The 18,482-nt window shown below is 44.4% G+C and overlaps 1 protein-coding gene across 4 annotated transcripts in view; it reads right to left on the bottom strand.

The window, feature by feature from the left end:
• LOC309376540 (cyclic nucleotide-binding domain-containing protein 2-like) overlaps positions 1-18,482 on the bottom strand; it is a 36,965-nt gene that overhangs the window by 7,977 nt on the left and 10,506 nt on the right. For all 4 annotated transcript variants that reach the window (XM_081922955.1, XM_081922954.1, XM_081922956.1 and 1 more), the window contains 5 exons: positions 17,202-17,358; positions 14,695-14,846; positions 13,304-13,442; positions 8,242-8,368; positions 2,475-2,652 (listed from right to left, as the gene is read on the bottom strand). In XM_081922955.1, the coding sequence (XP_081779081.1) occupies positions 2,475-2,652; positions 8,242-8,368; positions 13,304-13,442; positions 14,695-14,846; positions 17,202-17,358 (753 nt within the window). The remainder of the gene's footprint in view (positions 1-2,474; positions 2,653-8,241; positions 8,369-13,303; positions 13,443-14,694; positions 14,847-17,201; positions 17,359-18,482) is intronic.

The following is an 18,482-nucleotide window of genomic DNA, read 5'->3' as shown; positions in this document are numbered from 1 at the left end:
TGATATCAACAGGTAAGGAGTTCCAAAGTTGCAAAGGATTGGGTTATTACAAACACGGCGCAGGTATTATGAAGCACCTGTAAAAGTGTCAAATGCTCTTTGACGGTTCACTGTGCCTTGCGAGATACAAGAACCCTTATCTCGAATTTTTGTACACGGATCAGAGTGAAGAGATCTCCCCACCTGACATTCATGTGATCTTAGGTGAACGACAGGTGGACGTGGTTTGCCCAAAATAATATCACAGGCCAAATCCAGAGGCCCAGTGGCCCCAAATAGACCCATGGATTGGCGGTTCCATACTACAGGTTTAGCCCCTCGCTGTCAGGGTCTGGGCAAATGAGGAATGGGAGAGACCGCCTCCTCAGCTTGACCCTTCTAGGGAGGAGGAAGAGGAAGACAGTTTAGCAGAAGGAAACTGTTAAGTTGTGGATGAACATATCAGACGACACAGCGATTCTTCAAACAGCTCTTGTTTATTCACAGGCCAGAACAGAACTGAACTGAAGGGTTCAGCCAGCCTGGTTATATAGAGCTCCACTAGAACGCAACAGTAACCATTTTCTGTAACTATCCAATCACTGAACGTCACTTTCAATCCCTTATTTGCATATGTGGACCTGAGTGAAAACTATCTACAGTATCTCCCTGCTGGCCCAGGGTGAGAACTTCAGTACATAACAGAAACTAATCCAAAATGAAATGCTTCCAGATATTTTGTGTAGCTCACCTGCATAGCTGACATAAAACAGCAGAACCGCATTAGCCGGATTTCAATCTTAGCAATTAGAAAAGGTGACAGATATACAACAGGGGTTTGAGGGAGGTCACAGTGCAGAGGCAGATGAGGGGGGAGGTTGGGAAATAATGGGGGAGAAGGAGGAAGAGGAAGCAGACGGACACAGTGTCTTTAGAAAGCCTTCTATTTATAATGATTTTTTTTAAATGATGAAAGGCCTTTCTCCTTGGAATAACAGGTTCTGAATTGCCCAAAAAAGATGTAAAAATATTTTTGTATGCCACAACTGCTGCACGGATTTTAATAGCCAAAAAATGGAAAAACACAAGAATTACCAATGGTAGAAGAATGGCAGATGAAGATGATGGACTTTATGGAGCTGGCTGATCTCACTGGGAGAATCCGCGACCAGAAAGAAAAGTAATATCAAGAAGACTGGAATAAATTTAAAGGCTATTTGAATAAATATTGTAATATTAAAGATTTGTAATTACTTGAAAGAACTAATTAGGCCTAGGATTAAATCAGGATTAAATAAATAAATAAGAAATAGTAGGATAAGAAAAGTTAGGAAATTTGATTATAACTGGAATATTATATGTAATAATGATATTGGAAACTGCTACATTCAATTACAAGGAAATTCAGTTGGAAGAGATTAGAGGAAGTCAAGTAATATGTTTATGAAGTTGGAATTTAACCAATTAACTAAGTTTTATTTATTTATGCATGTGGTGGTGGTATATGTGGGTTTGTAATATTTTATTTTCTTCATTCTTCTTTTTCTCCTTTTTATTTTCTCCCCCCCCTTTTTTATTATGTTAAAGTTAGGTCTTTGTATGAAATTCAATAAATATCATTGGGGGGGGGGAGAGAGAGAAAGCATTCCAGACCTTCCATCTCCCAGAACATGGCGAGCCTTGAAAGTAGGAGAGCGAAGAGCTCAAAGACAGAGGGCATCTAGCAGCACCCGTAGGAGAGACAATGAGAATGACGAATGAGGAAATGGGAGAGACGGGGGGGGTGGATATTCACTCGGGACAACACCATTATCCAAGAGGCTGGGTTCTATAGCCTCTCTCTGTAAATACTGAATAAAAAGTGGGTGGTAAGAAACATTTCCTTGTCTTTGTGCGTTCCTGGTGTGGCGATCACACAGGGTCCCCGGACGTTTGACGGTCTATTGATCCCTGTGCCACCACTGTGATTGCTTTCCCGCTGCCACCAACCCATTTCTCTCGGGTACACACGGAGTCCAGACAGTTGTTAACATTAACAAATAATCAAGTTTATTTTATAGGCAGGAACAAGTTTATGGTTTCAGTTAATTTTCTTGGCAGTTTCTTAATCTTAGTTTCTTTACTGACCTATACGTTCCTAACAACTTCAAACTGATTATCCCAATTATCTATCTGACTCCACCTAACACTTCCTCTCACTCTCTCACCACACAACTCGACCAACCCACAAATTATTCCTCCCTCTTCCTTCTCCAACTCCCAAGTCTCAACTGACTTTCACACGACTCCAACTCTCACTCTAACTCCACCTATCAGTTTTCACTGGCCAATCACTTCACACTCATTTAACCCTTTTCTTATGACCCACCTAGGAGGCAAATGCCACACCTGGCAACCGGGCAGCAGCCTGTCACTTGCACCCTACACAACCAGCCATTTCCCTTGCACTCTCTGCCTCTAGGAAAACAATCTGGAAAGCCCCACTCGCCTCTCACCTTTTGTCCACGTTTATCACAACACTTTTATGCTGCCTGTTGAAGAGGCTGTCCTGTTTCATGAATTGGTCATACTGTTCATTCCGCTGACTGATATAGTAGTCTTTGAGGTCCTTCAATCTCTCCCCACTGAAGGAATTCCACATAGTGCTTTTGAATCTGTCAACGCACGCAATCTCTGCATAAGAAGAAAAGCATGTCAGAAGCTAGTTATGTAAAAAAAGCCATTGCCCCCTCTAAATTTAATTTAATTAAAGGAAAATTCAAAATTTTATCGCACAATAAAATTGCATGTTTTAAAGGATAGGAGCAGCTCAGAAAGTTCCTACTTTAAAAAAAATATTGTACACTGTTTTCACATATCAGGTTTTTAATGCTAACCAAGCCTTTTCAGAAGTAAGTCGTATTGAATTTGTTGGTGCTTATTTCCCAGGTGAGCAGGGGTAAGGGTTACAGTCTAAGTTGTCTTTGTGCGTTGGCAATATTTATGTTAGGTCCGATGCAGAACAGAAAGAGTAACAGAGGCATTTGTAAAGCAAATGGACATTGTAAGAATGCATGCTTTAGGTTTGCGTTGCCCAAAAAACTTAAACAAGGGCTACTTCAAACTTAATGTGTAAAAAAATGCATTAAGTTGTGAAGGCCAATTTATGCAAGGGGTTTAGATTTCTGTAGTAAATGAGTTAAGGGTAAGACTTTTTTCTTTCTGCTTTTTTCGCTTCTGGTATTTTTCTGTAAAATTTGAAACTTGAAGAAGGTTGTATTAAAAGCCCCCCCCCCCCCAAGCAAGGAAAACCTGTGTCCTAGAAGCGGTTTAGTCATGCTGGCCACATGATCCAGAAAGCAGTCTATGGAACAAACGCTGGCTCCCTCGGCCTGAAAGCGAGACGAGCACCACAACCCCATAGTCACCTTTGACTGGACTTAACCGTCCAGGGGTGCTTTACCTTTATCTTACAATTTTTAGAAGATCTCTGGAGGCAACCCTGTATACAGAAGTTTTTTCAATGTTTAATGTTTTGTTATGTTTTTATATATGTTGGAAGCTGCCCAGAGCAGCTGGGGCAACCCGGTCAGATGAGTGGTGCTTAATAAAATAATTAATAATAATAATAATAATAGAATCAGACATCCCTATTTTCATCAGAGAAATATTGGAGAGTATGGTGTACAGTGGTACCTCAGGTTACATACGCTTCAGGTTACATATGCTTCAGGTTACAGACTCCGCTAACCCAGAAATAGTGCTTCAGGTTAAGAACTTTGCTTCAGGATGAGAACAGAAATCGTGCTCTGGCGGCACGGCGGCAGCAGGAGGCCCCATTAGCTAAAGTGGTGCTTCAGGTTAAGAACAGTTTCAGGTTAAGTACGGACCTCCGGAACGATTACCGGTAAGTGCTTAACCCGAGGTACCATTAAAACAAATTATGAGTGGGCTATAAATAATAAATTGATATAAATTATTATTATTAATTGTTATTATTATTATTATTATTATTATTATTATTATTATTATTATTATTATTTCCCTCAGAGAATTCTGGGTACTGTAGTTTGTTCAGGGCTGCTGGGAACTATAACCCTGTGAGGGGTAAACTACCCCCTAGGGTCCAGAATTCATTGAGGGAAAGAATGGGCTTCACATGACGTGCTGCATATTCAGCACATGACGATCCCCAACAAATCCTTGGAATTGTGAAGGTGCTGGGAACTGGAGCTCTGTTAGGGATAAACTACAGTTCCGTATATTGTCTCTCTCCTTATTTAACTTATATGCAGAATTCATCATGCGAAAGGCTGGGCTGGATTAATCCCTAGCCGGAATTAAGACTGCCGGAAGAAATATCAACAACCTCAGATATGCAGATAACACAACCTTGATGGCAGAAAGTGAGGAGGAATTAAATAACCTTTTATTGAGGGTGAAAGAGGAGAGTGCAAAATATGGTCTGAAGCTCAACATCAAAAAAACTAGGATCATGGCCACTGGTCCCATTACCTCCTAGCAAATAGAAGGGGAAGAAATAGAGGCAGTGAGAGATTTTACCTTCTTGGGCTCCATGATCACTGCAGATGGTCACGAAATTAAAAGACATCTGCTTCTTGGGAGAAAAGCAATGACAAACCTAGACAGCATCTTAAAAAGCAGAGACATCACCTTGCCAACAAAGTTCCGTATAGTTAAAGCCATGGTTGTCCCAGTAGTGATGTATGGAAGTGAGAGCTGGACCATAAAGAAGGCTGATCGCCAAAAAATTGATGCTTTTGAATTATGGTGCTGGAGGAGACTCTTGAGAGTCCCATGGACTGCAAGAAGATCAAACTTCTCCATTCTGAAGGAAATCAGGCCTGAGTGCTCACTGGAAGGACAGATCCTGAAGCTGAGGCTCCAATACTTTGGCCACCTCATGAGAAGAGAAAACTCCCTGGAAAAGACCCTGATGCTGGGAAAGAAGGAGAAGGGGACGACAGAGGACGAGATGGTTGGACAGTGTTCTCGAAGCTACCAGCATGAGTTTGACCAAACTGCGGGAGGCAGTGGAAGACAGGAGGGCCTGGCGTGCTCTGGTCCAGGGGGTCACGAGGAGTCGGACACGACTAAACGACTGAACAACAACAGCTGAATGCAAGACATTTTCTGGATACAAGGGGCTGGAGTGAAGAAATACCCAAGGCCTCTTTCATGAACATAAACAGGGATGCAAGAGGCAGTGAAAGACAGGAGGGCCTGGCGTGCTCTGGTCCAGGGGGTCACGAAGAGTCGGACACGACTAAAAGACTAAACAACAACAACAAAGTTCCAGGTCTTTGTGGGGGAAGCAGTGTGATTTAAATGTACGCCGTGCAGTGCTCCCCCCCCAAAAAAACCATTTAAGGTACTCTCCTTTTCCTACTCATATTGAAATACTGCCCCTCAATGAGGCCAACAGTTCACAAAACGTTTAGGGGTATGCGTACCCCTGCATACCCCCAGAAAAAAGCACTGGCGTGTTCCTCCCAGTCTGCTTCCTACATACAGTTTTTGCTATATCTGCTCCAGGGATAGAGACATAGAAATAGAAGCCAGGCAATTGCTGCCATCTATGAAAAGCCATGAGCAAAGGTCGGCCTGTTTTTCTTGATTTAGGAGAGCTTCCAGCTACAACAATTCTTTGTTTTGCTATTTTTATTCCTTTTTATGTTTATTCTTCATAGTGCACCGTTTCGTGGGAAAAGAGAGTTTTGGCACATCCTATACTGCTTGGGTTCCAAGCTTTCCTGGAACAGCCTTCCTGCCAAGATCAGCAAAAGGAGACCTAGAACATTGGCCAAGGCAAACAGAGAGGTCTCCGAATGTGAAAGTGACTCTTTCTTATGGCGTTTTGCTTGATTTTGGGGTGTCTGGTGAGAACACTCTCCCAGTACCCTCATCAAATGGTAATTTTCTGGAGTCTTTGAGGCCATTGTGATAGTTAAACTGGAATCGATATAACTTTGGAGTGTGGGTTTAAAAACTGTTGAAGAAGGTCCATAATGGAAGAAAGCTGGAATACAGTGGTACCTCAGGTTAAGTACTTAATTCGTTCTGGAGGTCCGTCCGTTCTTAACCTGAAACTGTTCTTAACCTGAAGCACCATTTTAGCCAGTGGGGCCTCCTGCTGCCGCCGCACCACCGGAGCATGATTTATTTTCTTATCTGAAGCAAAGTTCTTAACCCGAAGCACTATTTCTGGGTTAGCGGAGTCTGTAACCTGAAGTGTATGTAACCTGAAGCGTATGTAACCCGAGGTACCACTGCATAAGAACTAAATATTAAAACAAGCTGGAGTTATTCAAAATTGGTGAGTTTATTTTGCTTCTGCATATAAAAAAAGCCACGATTTGGTGTATGTATCAGGGCTTTTTCAAGCCAGAATCCGCTGGAACTGATTTCTGCCCCCTCCCAGGTGGGCAGTATTGCGCGTTTAAGGAGAATGAAGAAGGTGTTCAAGGTGAGTTTAAATCCTACTCAATATTGATAAAGATTAACTTGCTTGATTAACCTGGAGGTAGGCTGTATGAATTGTGTATTGATTTGTAATGATTTGTTGGGTCTCTGGACCGTAATAAAGATTGATTGATTGATTGATTGATTGATTGATTGATTGATAAAGATTCCAACATATAGTTAGCAGAGTAAAAACATAAACACGTTGCAGGGTTCCCAAAAAATAGACCAGAGGCAATTGTATTTCATCCAGCAGAGCTTTACTGCTACTGAAGGCAAATGAGCATAATGGTCACGAATCTAATACTGTACATTCAGGATTGGCGCAGTCCATAAAAATCTAGTTGCAGCAGACGTAAACTTACAATAACTTATAATAAGTCTAAAAACCTTAAAACTAAGTGTTATGTACTGAGTTGAATAGGATCCAAAATGCAGCAGTCTGATTGGCCCTAGAACAATAGGATTCAGAATGCAGCAGTCTGATTGGCCCTAGAACAACAGGATTCAGAATGCAACAGTCTGATTGGTCCACAGGAGCCACCCAATCCTGCTCCAGGTGGAAGTGAATCTGCAACCTGATTGGCCTACAGGTGAATTCCGGAATTAGCCAATCATTATTTACATGTGTAAATAATGTATATAAAGCAGACATTCTGGGGGAACATTAATTCCTCCTCACCACTATGAGCTGAATAAAGAACATGAAATCCACTCTCGACTCCGAGTATATTTCACTAAGCATTCTATGTAGAAAACACACCACAAGGAAGAGAGATAGAAAGTGAAAGTGAAACCTAGGCTCCTTCTGGCCTTAATATTATAGTCAGCATGACCTTGGCAGAAGAGATAACAGAACCAGTTGAAACCAGCTGTACTCAGCTTCTCTGAAGGAATAACCCAAACACCATGAACCTTCTGCTTGTTTCTTTCACACAGGGAAGCTTCCAGAACCCTCTGGAACTCATTAGAATAGGAAAAATATCTACACATCAGATCAATACTTTCTGCACTAAGAAATGCAAACTGACAAGTTCTGGCACCACTTTTTCGAGAAGAATAGTGCTGTGTACGTTAGAAATTTCTTTCACTGAGACCAGCATAACCACCATATCTGGGAAGCAAGATTAATACTATTTTATGTGGGGGTTTTTTGCATTATTTCTCACATTTACATTTTTCCATCATGGAATTCACGGCAATGTGCACCATATTTTTCACTCTATAAGACGCACTTTTTCCCCTGCAAAAATTAAGGGGAAATGTGTGTGCGTCTTATGGAGCGAATGCAGGCTCCATGGCTTCAGCGATAGCAACGCAAAGCCTCCGAAGCGCAGTGGGAGTGCTCCCACTGCGCTCCGGAGGCTTCGTGTTGCTTTTTGTGCACCGATCCCTCTTGCTCTCCTGGCTTTGCTTCGCTGGAGAGGCGCTGCACAGCTTTCCCTCTCTGCACAGCACCCCGTCAGCGAAGCGGGAGGAGGACTGGAAGGGGCTCCATTTCTCCTGCTGCTTCGCTGAAGGGGCACTGCGCAGAGAGGGAGAGATTTTTTTCCCCTTCTACTCCCCCTCTAAAACAAGGTGCGTCCTATGGTCGGTGCGTCCTATAGAGCAAAAAATACGGTATATGTGATTCTCAGATGGTCTCCAATCTAACAGCTGACCAGACCTGGACCCATTTTCCTTGAGCAAGGCAGTAGCTTTGTGTACCTGCAAGACCATGCGCTGAGACCAGGTGCCATCCTGGCAGCTGAGAAGTCCTGGTGAATCACATGTGCGTAAAAAGGCAAAGTCGTAACATACCAGCTGCTATGCGGCGCTTCTCCATCATTTGTAGCTTGCGTTTGGGTAAACACAGTTGTTTTGAGATCCACTTGTGGTAGGATGGGCAGGTGCTGAGATCTACCAGTCGCAAAACCTCGCACACACCCTGATGAAAGACAGAAAAAACTACTGCTGAGTTGATCGTATGGGCCCATAGCTATGCACATCTTCCCAAGATTAGAACACAGAGGAGGGCAGGGGAGGAAAAGGAATTGACCTGATCTATAAACCTTGGTTATGGAACAACTGATTGGTTCAAAATTGGGAAAGGAGAATGACAAGGCTGTATATTGTCTCCCTGCTTCTTTAACTGATATGCAGAATTCATCATGCGAAAGGCGGGGCTGGATGAATCCCTAGCCGGAATTAAGATTGCAACAACCTCAGATATGCAGATGACACAACCTTGATGGCAGAAAGTGAGAAAGAATTAAAGACCCTTTTATTGAGGGTGAAAGAAGAGAGCACAAAATATGGACTGAAGCTCAACATCAAAAAAAAAACGAAGATCATGGCCACTGGTCCCATCACCTCCTGGCAAATAAGAGGGGAAGAAATGGAGGCAGTGAGAGATTTTACTTTCTTGCGCTCCATGATCACTGCAGATGGTGACAGCAGCCATGAAATTAAAAGACGCCTGCTTCTTGGGAGAAAAGCAATGACAAACCTAGACAGCATCTTAAAAAGTAGAGACATCACCTTGTCAACAAAGGTCCGTATAGTAAAAGCTATGGTTTTCCCAGTAGTGATGTATGGAAGTGAAAGCTGGACCATAAAGAATTAATGCTTTTGAATTATGGTGTTGGAGGAGACTCTTGAGAGTCCCATGGACTGCAAGAAGATCAAACGTATCCATTCTTAAGGAAATCAGCCCTGAGTGCTCACTGGAAGGACAGATCCTGAAGCTGAGGCTCCAATACTTTGGCCACCTCATGAGACGAGAAGGCTCCTTGGAAAAGTCCCTAATGTTGGGAAAGATGGAGGGCACAAGGAGAAGGGGACGACAGAGGACGAGATGGTTGGATAGTGTTCTCGAAGCTGCCAGCATGAGTTTGACCAAACTGCGGGAGGCAGTGGAAGACAGAACTGCCTGGCGTACTCTGGTCCATAGGGTCACGAAGAGTCGGACACGACTAAACGACTAAACAACAACAACAACATAAACATTGACAGTTTATAGGAAGTTTCCTGAGGAATACAGTCGAACCTCGGTTGTCGAACGTAATCCGTTCCGGAAGCCCATTTGGCTTCCGAAACATTCGACAACCAAGGCACGGCTTCTGATTGGTTGCAGGTGCTTCCTGCACTCAAGAGGAAACTGTGTCGGATGTTCAACTTCTGAAAAATGTTTGAAAAACGGACCATTTACTTCCGGGGTTTTGGTGCTCGGGAGCTGAATCATTCAAAAACAGAGCCGTCGGATGGAGATGATGGACTTTTGGGAGCTAGCCGACCTGACCGGAAGAGTCCGCGACCAGAAGGAAGAGGAGTACCAGGAAGAATGGAGGAAATTTAAATAATATTTAGCTATGCTAAGATAACTTAAATAGAAATACTTGCAAATACCAGATTGGCTTAGGATTTAAATATGTGTTTTTATATAATATTATGTTTATATGAAAAGTAAGAAAGAAGTTAATTGATTAAGTAAATTTTACGAGAAATTAGTTTTGGAAAATTGTTGCAATGATTTACATTGAAATTCAGCTGGGGGGGATTTGAGGAAGTCACCTAACAATGTTAATAATAGTGGAATAATTACAGTTAGGATTTGTGTTTGTTTGTCTGTTTATAAATTTGGAAAATCAATTTTTTTTTGAAAAAACAAAAACAGAGCCGTCCAGGAGCTGAGGTTTGACTGTACTGCCATCTACAGTATCTTCTTAAGAAGATAATTTACATTTTTTGGCAGGGGGGAGTTTAAAAGGATATTGAATTGATTAACTAAATTAGAAGCTGAAACCTTAGTTCTAACTCTACCAGGGCACCATGCTAATTCTTTCCCTTTGTCCAGCATCACATTCCACCAAGGCTGGCCTTAGTATGAGACAGAACGAGACGGCCTTTTCTTGGATATCATCAACGGACAGCAATTTGTTGTTTTTACTGTTATTCTGCCCCAGAGAGGCACTTGTGAGATTTTCTGCCTCCTGTGCCAAAATACCAGTGTTTGAAACTCCTGTTGTTCTAGGCGCATTTTGGAAGAGGGAATTTCATGAGCGCGAGCATTTTCTGAGCTCTGGGTGCAGTACCGCACCTAGGATTTCAGATTAAAACTGCAGAGTGGAAGGAAAGGAGGAGCTTTTTCTGCCCACTTCCAGCTACTCTCTGAAGACTGCAGAAGAGACCCTCTTCAGAATATTAGACGGGTGGGAAGGGGAAGGACTAGACTATGTGAAAAATAAACATAATATTTTAGCTGCAGTTCATTCAGCTTCAGCTTTGTATTCTTGTTACAGTGGTGCCCCGCAAAACGAATGCCTTTTCTGTTTTTCGATGCGCTTCGCAAGATGCATTTCCCTATGGCAGGGGTCTGCAACCTTTAAGACAAAAAGAGCCACTTGAACCCGTTTCCGAAGAAAAAAAACCTGGGAGCCGCAAAACTCATCATTATAAAAATAACTTTTTTGTCACTTTTTTATTATTTCTTTGTTTGACCCCTCAGAATTACTCCTCCTCATAGAAATAAACATTAAATTAACAAGTTACCTTTTTGTGTGTGTGTGTTCTTCACTCCCCTTCAAAACAGTGACCAGTGTACATGCCCCCTTTCAATGCAGTGACCAGCATGCATGTCCCTTACAATGTAGCGGGCGGGCAGGCAGGAAGGTGACGTCGGGACGGTGCGTGACTAATGCAGGCACTGCCCCCATGCGACATCACAGCCAGTACAGCGCCCGCCACAGTGGGGAGTGTCGGGGCGCACAATGCGCCTCCTCCCCTCGCTAGTATCCGCCCCAGAGCCGCGGCAAAGGTGTAAAAGAGCCACATGCAGCTCTGGAGCCGCGGGATGCAGACCCCTGCCCTATGGGCTTGCGATTTTTTTCGCTCCCTCCCCTTTTCTAAGCCGCTAAGCCGCTAATAGCCTTTTAGCCGCTAAGCCGGTAAGCCTTTAATAGCCGCTAAGCCGCTAATAGCGCTAATCCGCTAAACCGCTAATAGGGTTGCTTCGCAAGACGAAAAAACTGCTAGACGAAGAGACTCGCGGAACGGATTATTTTCGCCTTGCAAGGCACCACTGTATATTCTTAATGTATTCTTGCCCTACTTGCCATATAATTACTTTAATAGTGGCTGAATTTTTGAGTGCTGTCCATGTAGAAAGACTGGACCGTTATAAAGAGATTTAGTGGTTCTTAATTGATGTGGTAGTGTTATATTGTATTATTTATGCAAATTGATTTTCTCTGGAATTAAAGATCTGACAGGGTCAAACCTTGTTATGCCGAATTCGTATTTTGCACAATTTGTATACGGTGCTTGTGTGGTTTGCTATGACTAATAAAGGATTGACTTTTTTTATTTGAACTGAAGTTTGGTGGGAACCTCAAGGTTTGTGACTTGAGGAGGTGGTCCAGGAGTGTTCTGAGGGGTCACGGAGGATGAGGGGAGCTGCGTGCGGGCATGCAAAGGGTGCCCTCTTTTTGATGTGTGGTCATTATGAGGGGGGGCCGCTAGGGGCGCCTTGGAAGATGGCCGACAATACCATCTCTCCAGCTCGCACGAGGTAATTAAGGGGCTGGTGATGGGAGTAAATCAGCCTCCCAAATTCTTCCCGGTGGAAGGGAAGATGCAGCCTCATCCGCGGTTGCCCATAAATCACCCCCGAGTTCGAAAGAAGGAGGGGGTGAGGGCACTGGACGGAAAGCCCTTGAGTGAGTTCGGATCTCCCGGATGTTGTTTCTGAGAGTGACTCTAGTTGCATTACTTAAGATAAAAAATTGGATATAAAAGTTATTGCACATGCTTCAAGCGAAGAAAAGCGTATGTTAGCTGCTAATTCAGCCTGCCACTGAGAAGTTAAGAGTGATGGAATAGACTGGACAGAAGATAACATCAAAGAGTAACATCTATGCCGGTATGTTGAAACGGAACGGAAAGGAGGGGGGGACTTTTTCTTCTTTTTATTACAATATTACCTAACAATCCCCCCGCCCGAAGAACTGTCATACAATTTATAAGAAGTGAGATTGGAAAATAAACTGTGTGGAAATAAAAATTTAAACTAAAGCCTTTGTTTTTTGAAAGATCTGGAAAGAAAACAAAAGGCTCTCTTGTGACGCAGTTTTTAATTGGGATCCGCCATTATGAGATAGACTTCATTGCGAGATTAATAGGCACAGGGGGAGGCGAGCCATTACTCTGTTATCATGTTTGTATTTTAAGTTCGACTTGGCAAATTCTTCCCTGGAAAGCCTAATTTATGATGCAACCTGTCTGGGAAAATTAATGAGCAAACGCCTACATTTTATTTAATCGGAGCTGAGAATGATGGCATCTGCCGCTCGAGAAGGACTTTTGGATCAGCGTGTGAGAATTTATTGCAAACAAAAGACTTATAAGGGAGAGCCTTATAAAGTTCACACAGAAGCATAATATTGCTTACTTTAACTCGCCTGTGGAAACAACTCAGAGGCAATTAAGAAGAAAAAGGATAACATCAAGAAGATTGAAAGATAGGACTGGTGAACACTAAAAGCAGCAGAAATATGAGATGACTGGACCCTTACTGAACTCGAAGCATGGGAACCCCCAACAAAATATATAATTTAGTAAAATATTTGGACTTTATGATAGGTATTGGTATAATTTGGAATAATTAATGTGATATGATTGGATTGTTAAATGGAAAACTTAATAAAAAATATTTTTTTTTAAAAAGAGTGGTCATTATGCTCTTCACAACAATATACCCCCCCAAACTGACGTCCAATATGCGCACCTCCAAAGGAAACAGAACCCCCCCAAGGGCTACAGTGGCATCCCCACCTGTTGGGAAAGTAAGGCATATTATGAAAGATTAATCACACGCTGAGCTCACCTTTGTAATAAATATCATCGTGGACGTATCTGTGATGTCGCTAGTAATCACCTGCCCATAGTGGAACCTCTCAATTTTGCAGAAGTAGGCTATTTTCGCTACTGAAGAATCGGGCAGTGTTTCGAAAAGGTTGACACTTCTGAAAACAGGAGGGATACATGGAGAGCTTTCATCTGCAAGGGTTTCAAGCTGGCAACCATGATTTTGGTGTCCAGGTACACATTAACTCTTGAGAGGAGGGAGGTGTTAGAAAAATAATAATAGAAAAAGTACTGGAACATCCTGGGAATCTGCATAATGAGCAGCGCTCCATTAGGCTTACTGGGAAAGAGGTTTTTTAATTTTATTTTAAAACAGCTCTTTTTTGGAACTGTGCTTCTTGTGACAACGGAACAGCAGCTGACTCAGACTGTTCATAGTAAAAGCACTCTTGTACAGTGGTATCTCAGGTTACAGACGCTTCAGGTTATAGACTCCACTAACCCAGAAGTAGTACAGTGGTACCTCTGGCTACGTACTTAATTCGTTCCAGAGATCTGTTCTTAACCTGAAACTGTTCTTAACCTGAGGTACCACTTTAGCTAATGGGGCCTCCTGCTGCCACCGGTGAGCGATTTCTGTTCTCATCCTGAGGTAAAGTTCTTAACCCAAGGTACTACTTCTGCATTAGCGGTGTCTGTAACCCGAAGTGTTTGTGAGGTGTTTGTAACCCGAGGCACCACTGTACCTCGGGTTAAGAACTTTGCTTCAGGATGAGAACAGAAATAACACCGCCACAGTGTGGCGGCAGCAGGAGACCCCATTAGCTAAAGTGGTACCTCAGGTTAAGAAGATTCCGGTTAAGAATGGACCTCCAGGATGAATTAAGTTCTTAACCCAAGGTACCACTGTATCACATAAGGCTGCACTCACGGTAAAGGTAAAGGACCCCTGACAGTTAAGTCCAGTCGTGGCCGACTCTGGGGTTGCGGCGCTCATCTCGCTTTACTGGCCAAGGGACAGTTCTTCTGGGTCATGTGGCCATCATGACTAAGTCGCTTCTGGCGCAACGGAACACCGAAACCAGAGCAGCGCACAGAAACGCTGTTTATCTTCCTGGCACCTATTAATCTACTTGCACTTTTTGGGGTGCTTTCGAACTGGTCTCACCCCATCGTGGGGATTCAAACCACCAAAATTTTGATCAGCAAGCCCAAGGCTCAGTGGTTTAGACCACAGTGCCAACCACGTTCCATGCACTCACGGTGAGAAAGCTTAAATACACATTGTCATTAGAGGTTGTGACGCAAAGCTCGGCTTTTTAAAGGAGCCGGGACAAGGGCAAAGGGACACGAGAGGGGAAGGAATGATGCAGAGAAGCAGTGGTACAGAGTTACGCAGGGATACGTTACCTCAGGAATTCATATCGGTTTTTGAACTCTCGGTTAAGTTCCTTGTCTAGCTCGTAGGCAAAAAAATCACTTTTGTCCACCACCAACAGTTCCGTTTCCTCCAGGCAGACAACAGTGGCAACCCTCCTTGTGTTTTGCAAAAGGGCAATTTCCTAATAATAAGCAGGAATACAGGAATGAATCTGGGCAGCACAGCCAATAGTAGGTGCCTACAGCCAGTGATATTTCAAGTCAACCTAGGATTCTTCACTTTGTGGTTCTTAGCAATGCATAGTTCTACTATCTCTGCCTATTCTCTCACCATTTTTTTCTTTCCTCATCCACCTCCCGCTTTTCCTCAGGACATCCCTACTTTCAACAAAGAAACGTTGGAGGGTATGTGTTATGTTTTGAAGTTCTCACCCTGGCCACCAGGAGTATCATGTATATAGTTTTCACTCAGGTCCACGTCAGTGACCTTAGGCGAGAAACCCTGGGTTGTTGTTGCTACAATGTTGACAGCCGGCTGCCTATAAAAGCAGGCCGGCTGAGCTGTTTGCGGTTCAGTTCTGTTCCAGCTTACAAATAAAGAGCTGTTTGAAGAATCGCTGTGTCGTCTGATATGTTCACCCACAACTTAACAGGATGGAGTTATGTGACCGCGGAGCCAAGAAGATAAGTAACTATACAATCTTTAGAAGACATCTGAGGGCAGCCCTGTATAGGGAAGTTGTTTAATGTTTCATGTCTTTATATATGTTGGAAGCCAACCAAAGTGGCTGAGGCAATCCAGTCATATGGGCAGGGTATAAATAATAAAAGTATTATTATTATTATTGAATAGGAAAAGGTAAAGGGACCCCTGACTGTTAGGTCTAGTCGTGGCCGACTCTGGGGTTGTGGCGCTCATCTTGCTTTATTGGCCGAGGGAGCCGACGTACAGCTTCCGGGTCATGTGGCCAGCATGACTAAGCCGCTTCTGGCAAACCAGAGCAGTGCACGGAAATGCCATTTACCGTATTTTTCGCCCCATAGGATGCACCGCCCCATAGGACGCACCTAGATTTGGGGGGGAATAAAGAAAAAAAATTGTATTTCCCCCCCAGGCGCGGGGCTCGCACGGGGGAAGCCCAAGCTTCCCCCGACCCTAGCCCCCAGAACAGGCTGCTGCCTGCAAGCCTTGCGAGCCCGGTGGGACACTTGCCCAAAGCACGGGGCGTCCTCCGGAGGGCGCCCCGTGCTCTGGGCTGCAGGCTGCTGCCCGCAAGCCTTGCGAGCCCGCGGGAACTCCCCCCGGGCGTGCAAGGCTTGGGGCGGCAGCCTGCAGCCCGGAGCATGGGGCGCGCTGCGTCCTATACGGCGAAAAATACGGTACCTTCCCGCTGGAGCGGTATCTCTTTATCTACTTGCACTTTGACATGCTTTCGAACTGCTAGGTTGGCAGGAGCAGGGACCGAGCAACGGGAGCTCACCCCATCACGGGGATTCTAACCGCCAACCTTCTGATCCTAGGCTCTGTGGTTTAACCCACAGCACCACCCGCGCCCCACTATTATTGAATATTATTGAATAGGACACCTCTATTTTCATTGGAGAAATGTTAGGGGGTATGCTTTTCTCTCGCCTGCTGTGGCATACAACTCTAAACCATTGTTTCCACAGCACCTCTGCTCTTTTCACGGCAGTTTTTCTCCTTCTCTGGCTACTGCTCTGCTTTCTTAGACTCTAATTTTTCTGTTTGCCCTACCCCTCTCTATCTGAGAATTTGTTCTGAGTACCAGAACAGAACTCAGATCCTGGGATTCCATGTTGATGTAAAGGTCCATGCATTAAAATATATATATAAATTCTGAAATGGATGATTAATCCAGAATGCAGCAGCTGGGATGGGTGACTGGGAGCGGCTGCCGAGACCATATAACACCAGTCCTGAATGACCTACATTGGCTCCCAGTAGGTTTCAGAGCACAATTCAAAGTCTTGGCGCTGATCTTTAAAGCCCTAAACAGTCTCAGCCCAGTATAGCTGAAGGCAGTGGCATAGCGTGGGTTGTCAGCACCCGGGGCAAGGCAAGTAATTTGCGTCCCCTAACCCGTGGATTTGCGCCCCCTAACCCTAACCCCCAGATGTTGCGCCCGGTGAGGCCGCCCCCCCTGCACCCCCCACGCTACACCACTAGCTGAAGGAGTGTCTCCACCCCCTTCATTCAGCCCAGACACGGAGGTCCTGTTCCAAGGGCCTTCTGGTGGTTCCCTCACTGCAAGAAGTGAGGTTACTGGGAACCAGGCAGAGGGCTTTCTCGGTGGTGGCGCCCACCCTATGGAGCACCCTCCCACCCGATGTCAAGGAAATAAACAAACATCTGACTTTTAGAAGACATCTAAAAGACATCACCTGTATTGGGAAATTTTAAATGTCTAATGTTTTATCATTTTTAATGTCCTGTAAGCTGCCCAGAGTGACTGGGGAAAGCCAGCCAGATGAGTGGGGTATAAATAATAATATTATTATTACAGATTAGCACTTACACCAAAACAAGCACCTCTCCGAACTGTAGTTGGAGCGGCTTCTACAAACGCGCTGCTACCATCTTCGTCATCAGTGATAGCAACGGAACCACAATAGATGAAGTAGAAACTGTCTGCCTGGTGTCCCTTTTTGATGATGACTCTCCTGCGACCAAACCTAGAAAGCAGACAACCGGACAAGATCATTAGCTAGTGGAAATAAACCTGAACTGAAAGACGTCTGCTTACAGAAGCAACATAGGTAAAAAAAAGGTAAAGGTAAAGGACCCCTGGACAGTTACGTCCAGTCAAAGGTGACTACGGGGTTGCGGTGCTCATCTCGCTTTCAGGCCGAGGGAGCTGGCGTTTGTCCACAGACAGCTTTCTGGATCATGTGGTCAGCATAACTAAACTGCTTCTGGCACAATGGGACACCGTGATGGAAACCAGAGCACACGGAAATGCTGTTTACCTTCCCGCCACTGTGATACCTATTTATCTACTTCCACTGGCATGCTTTCCAACTGCTAGGTTGGCAGGAGCCGGAACAGAACAACGGGAGCTCACTCCGTTGCGGGGATTTGAACCGCCGACCTTCTGATTGGCAAGCCCAAGAGGCTCAGTGGTTTAGACCACAGTGCCACCTGTGTAGGAACGGTACATCTAGACTGAGTTGTACACAAATCCCATTAGTAACTGTACAATCCACACTTTGTCCTGTGGTCTGCCGCATACAGCAAACCACTCCTGCACTTTTTTTAAACACGGGAGTTGACTCCAATTTAAAAAGCAGCTGCTGCAATATCCCCGGTTTATGTTTGAACTGGGGGCTGAGTCCCCGCTTCTGCTGCTTGGCAAACCCTGCTCCCTGCTCTCCTCCTTGGTAACCCATTAGATCTTATGCAGCTGCTATAGACATACCCTCCAACATTTCTCCAATAAAAATAAACAAGGTAAAGGTAAAGGACCCTTGACAGTTAAGGCCAGTCGCAAACGACTCTGGGGTTGCGGCACTCATCTCACTCTACTGGCCAAGGGAGACAATGTTTGCCCGCAAACAGTTTTTCCAGGTCATGTGGCCAGCATGACTAAGCCGCTTCTGGCGAAACCAGAGCAGGGCATGGAAACGGCGTTTACTTTCCCGCCAGAGCAGTACATATTTATCTACTTGCACTGGTGTGCTTTCGAACTGCTAGGTTGGCAGGAGCAGGGACTGAGCAACGGGAGCTCACAATGTCGCGGGGATTCGAACATCCGACCTTCCAATCAGCAAGCCCAAGGCTCAGTGGTTTAGACCACAGT

This window comes from Podarcis melisellensis, assembly GCF_964234715.1.
Source record: "Podarcis melisellensis genome assembly, chromosome: 1".
In the NCBI taxonomy this organism is placed as follows: Eukaryota; Metazoa; Chordata; class Lepidosauria; order Squamata; family Lacertidae; genus Podarcis; species Podarcis melisellensis.
Note: the sequence above shows the minus strand (reverse complement) of the source record. Positions and strands in the feature narration are given on the sequence as shown.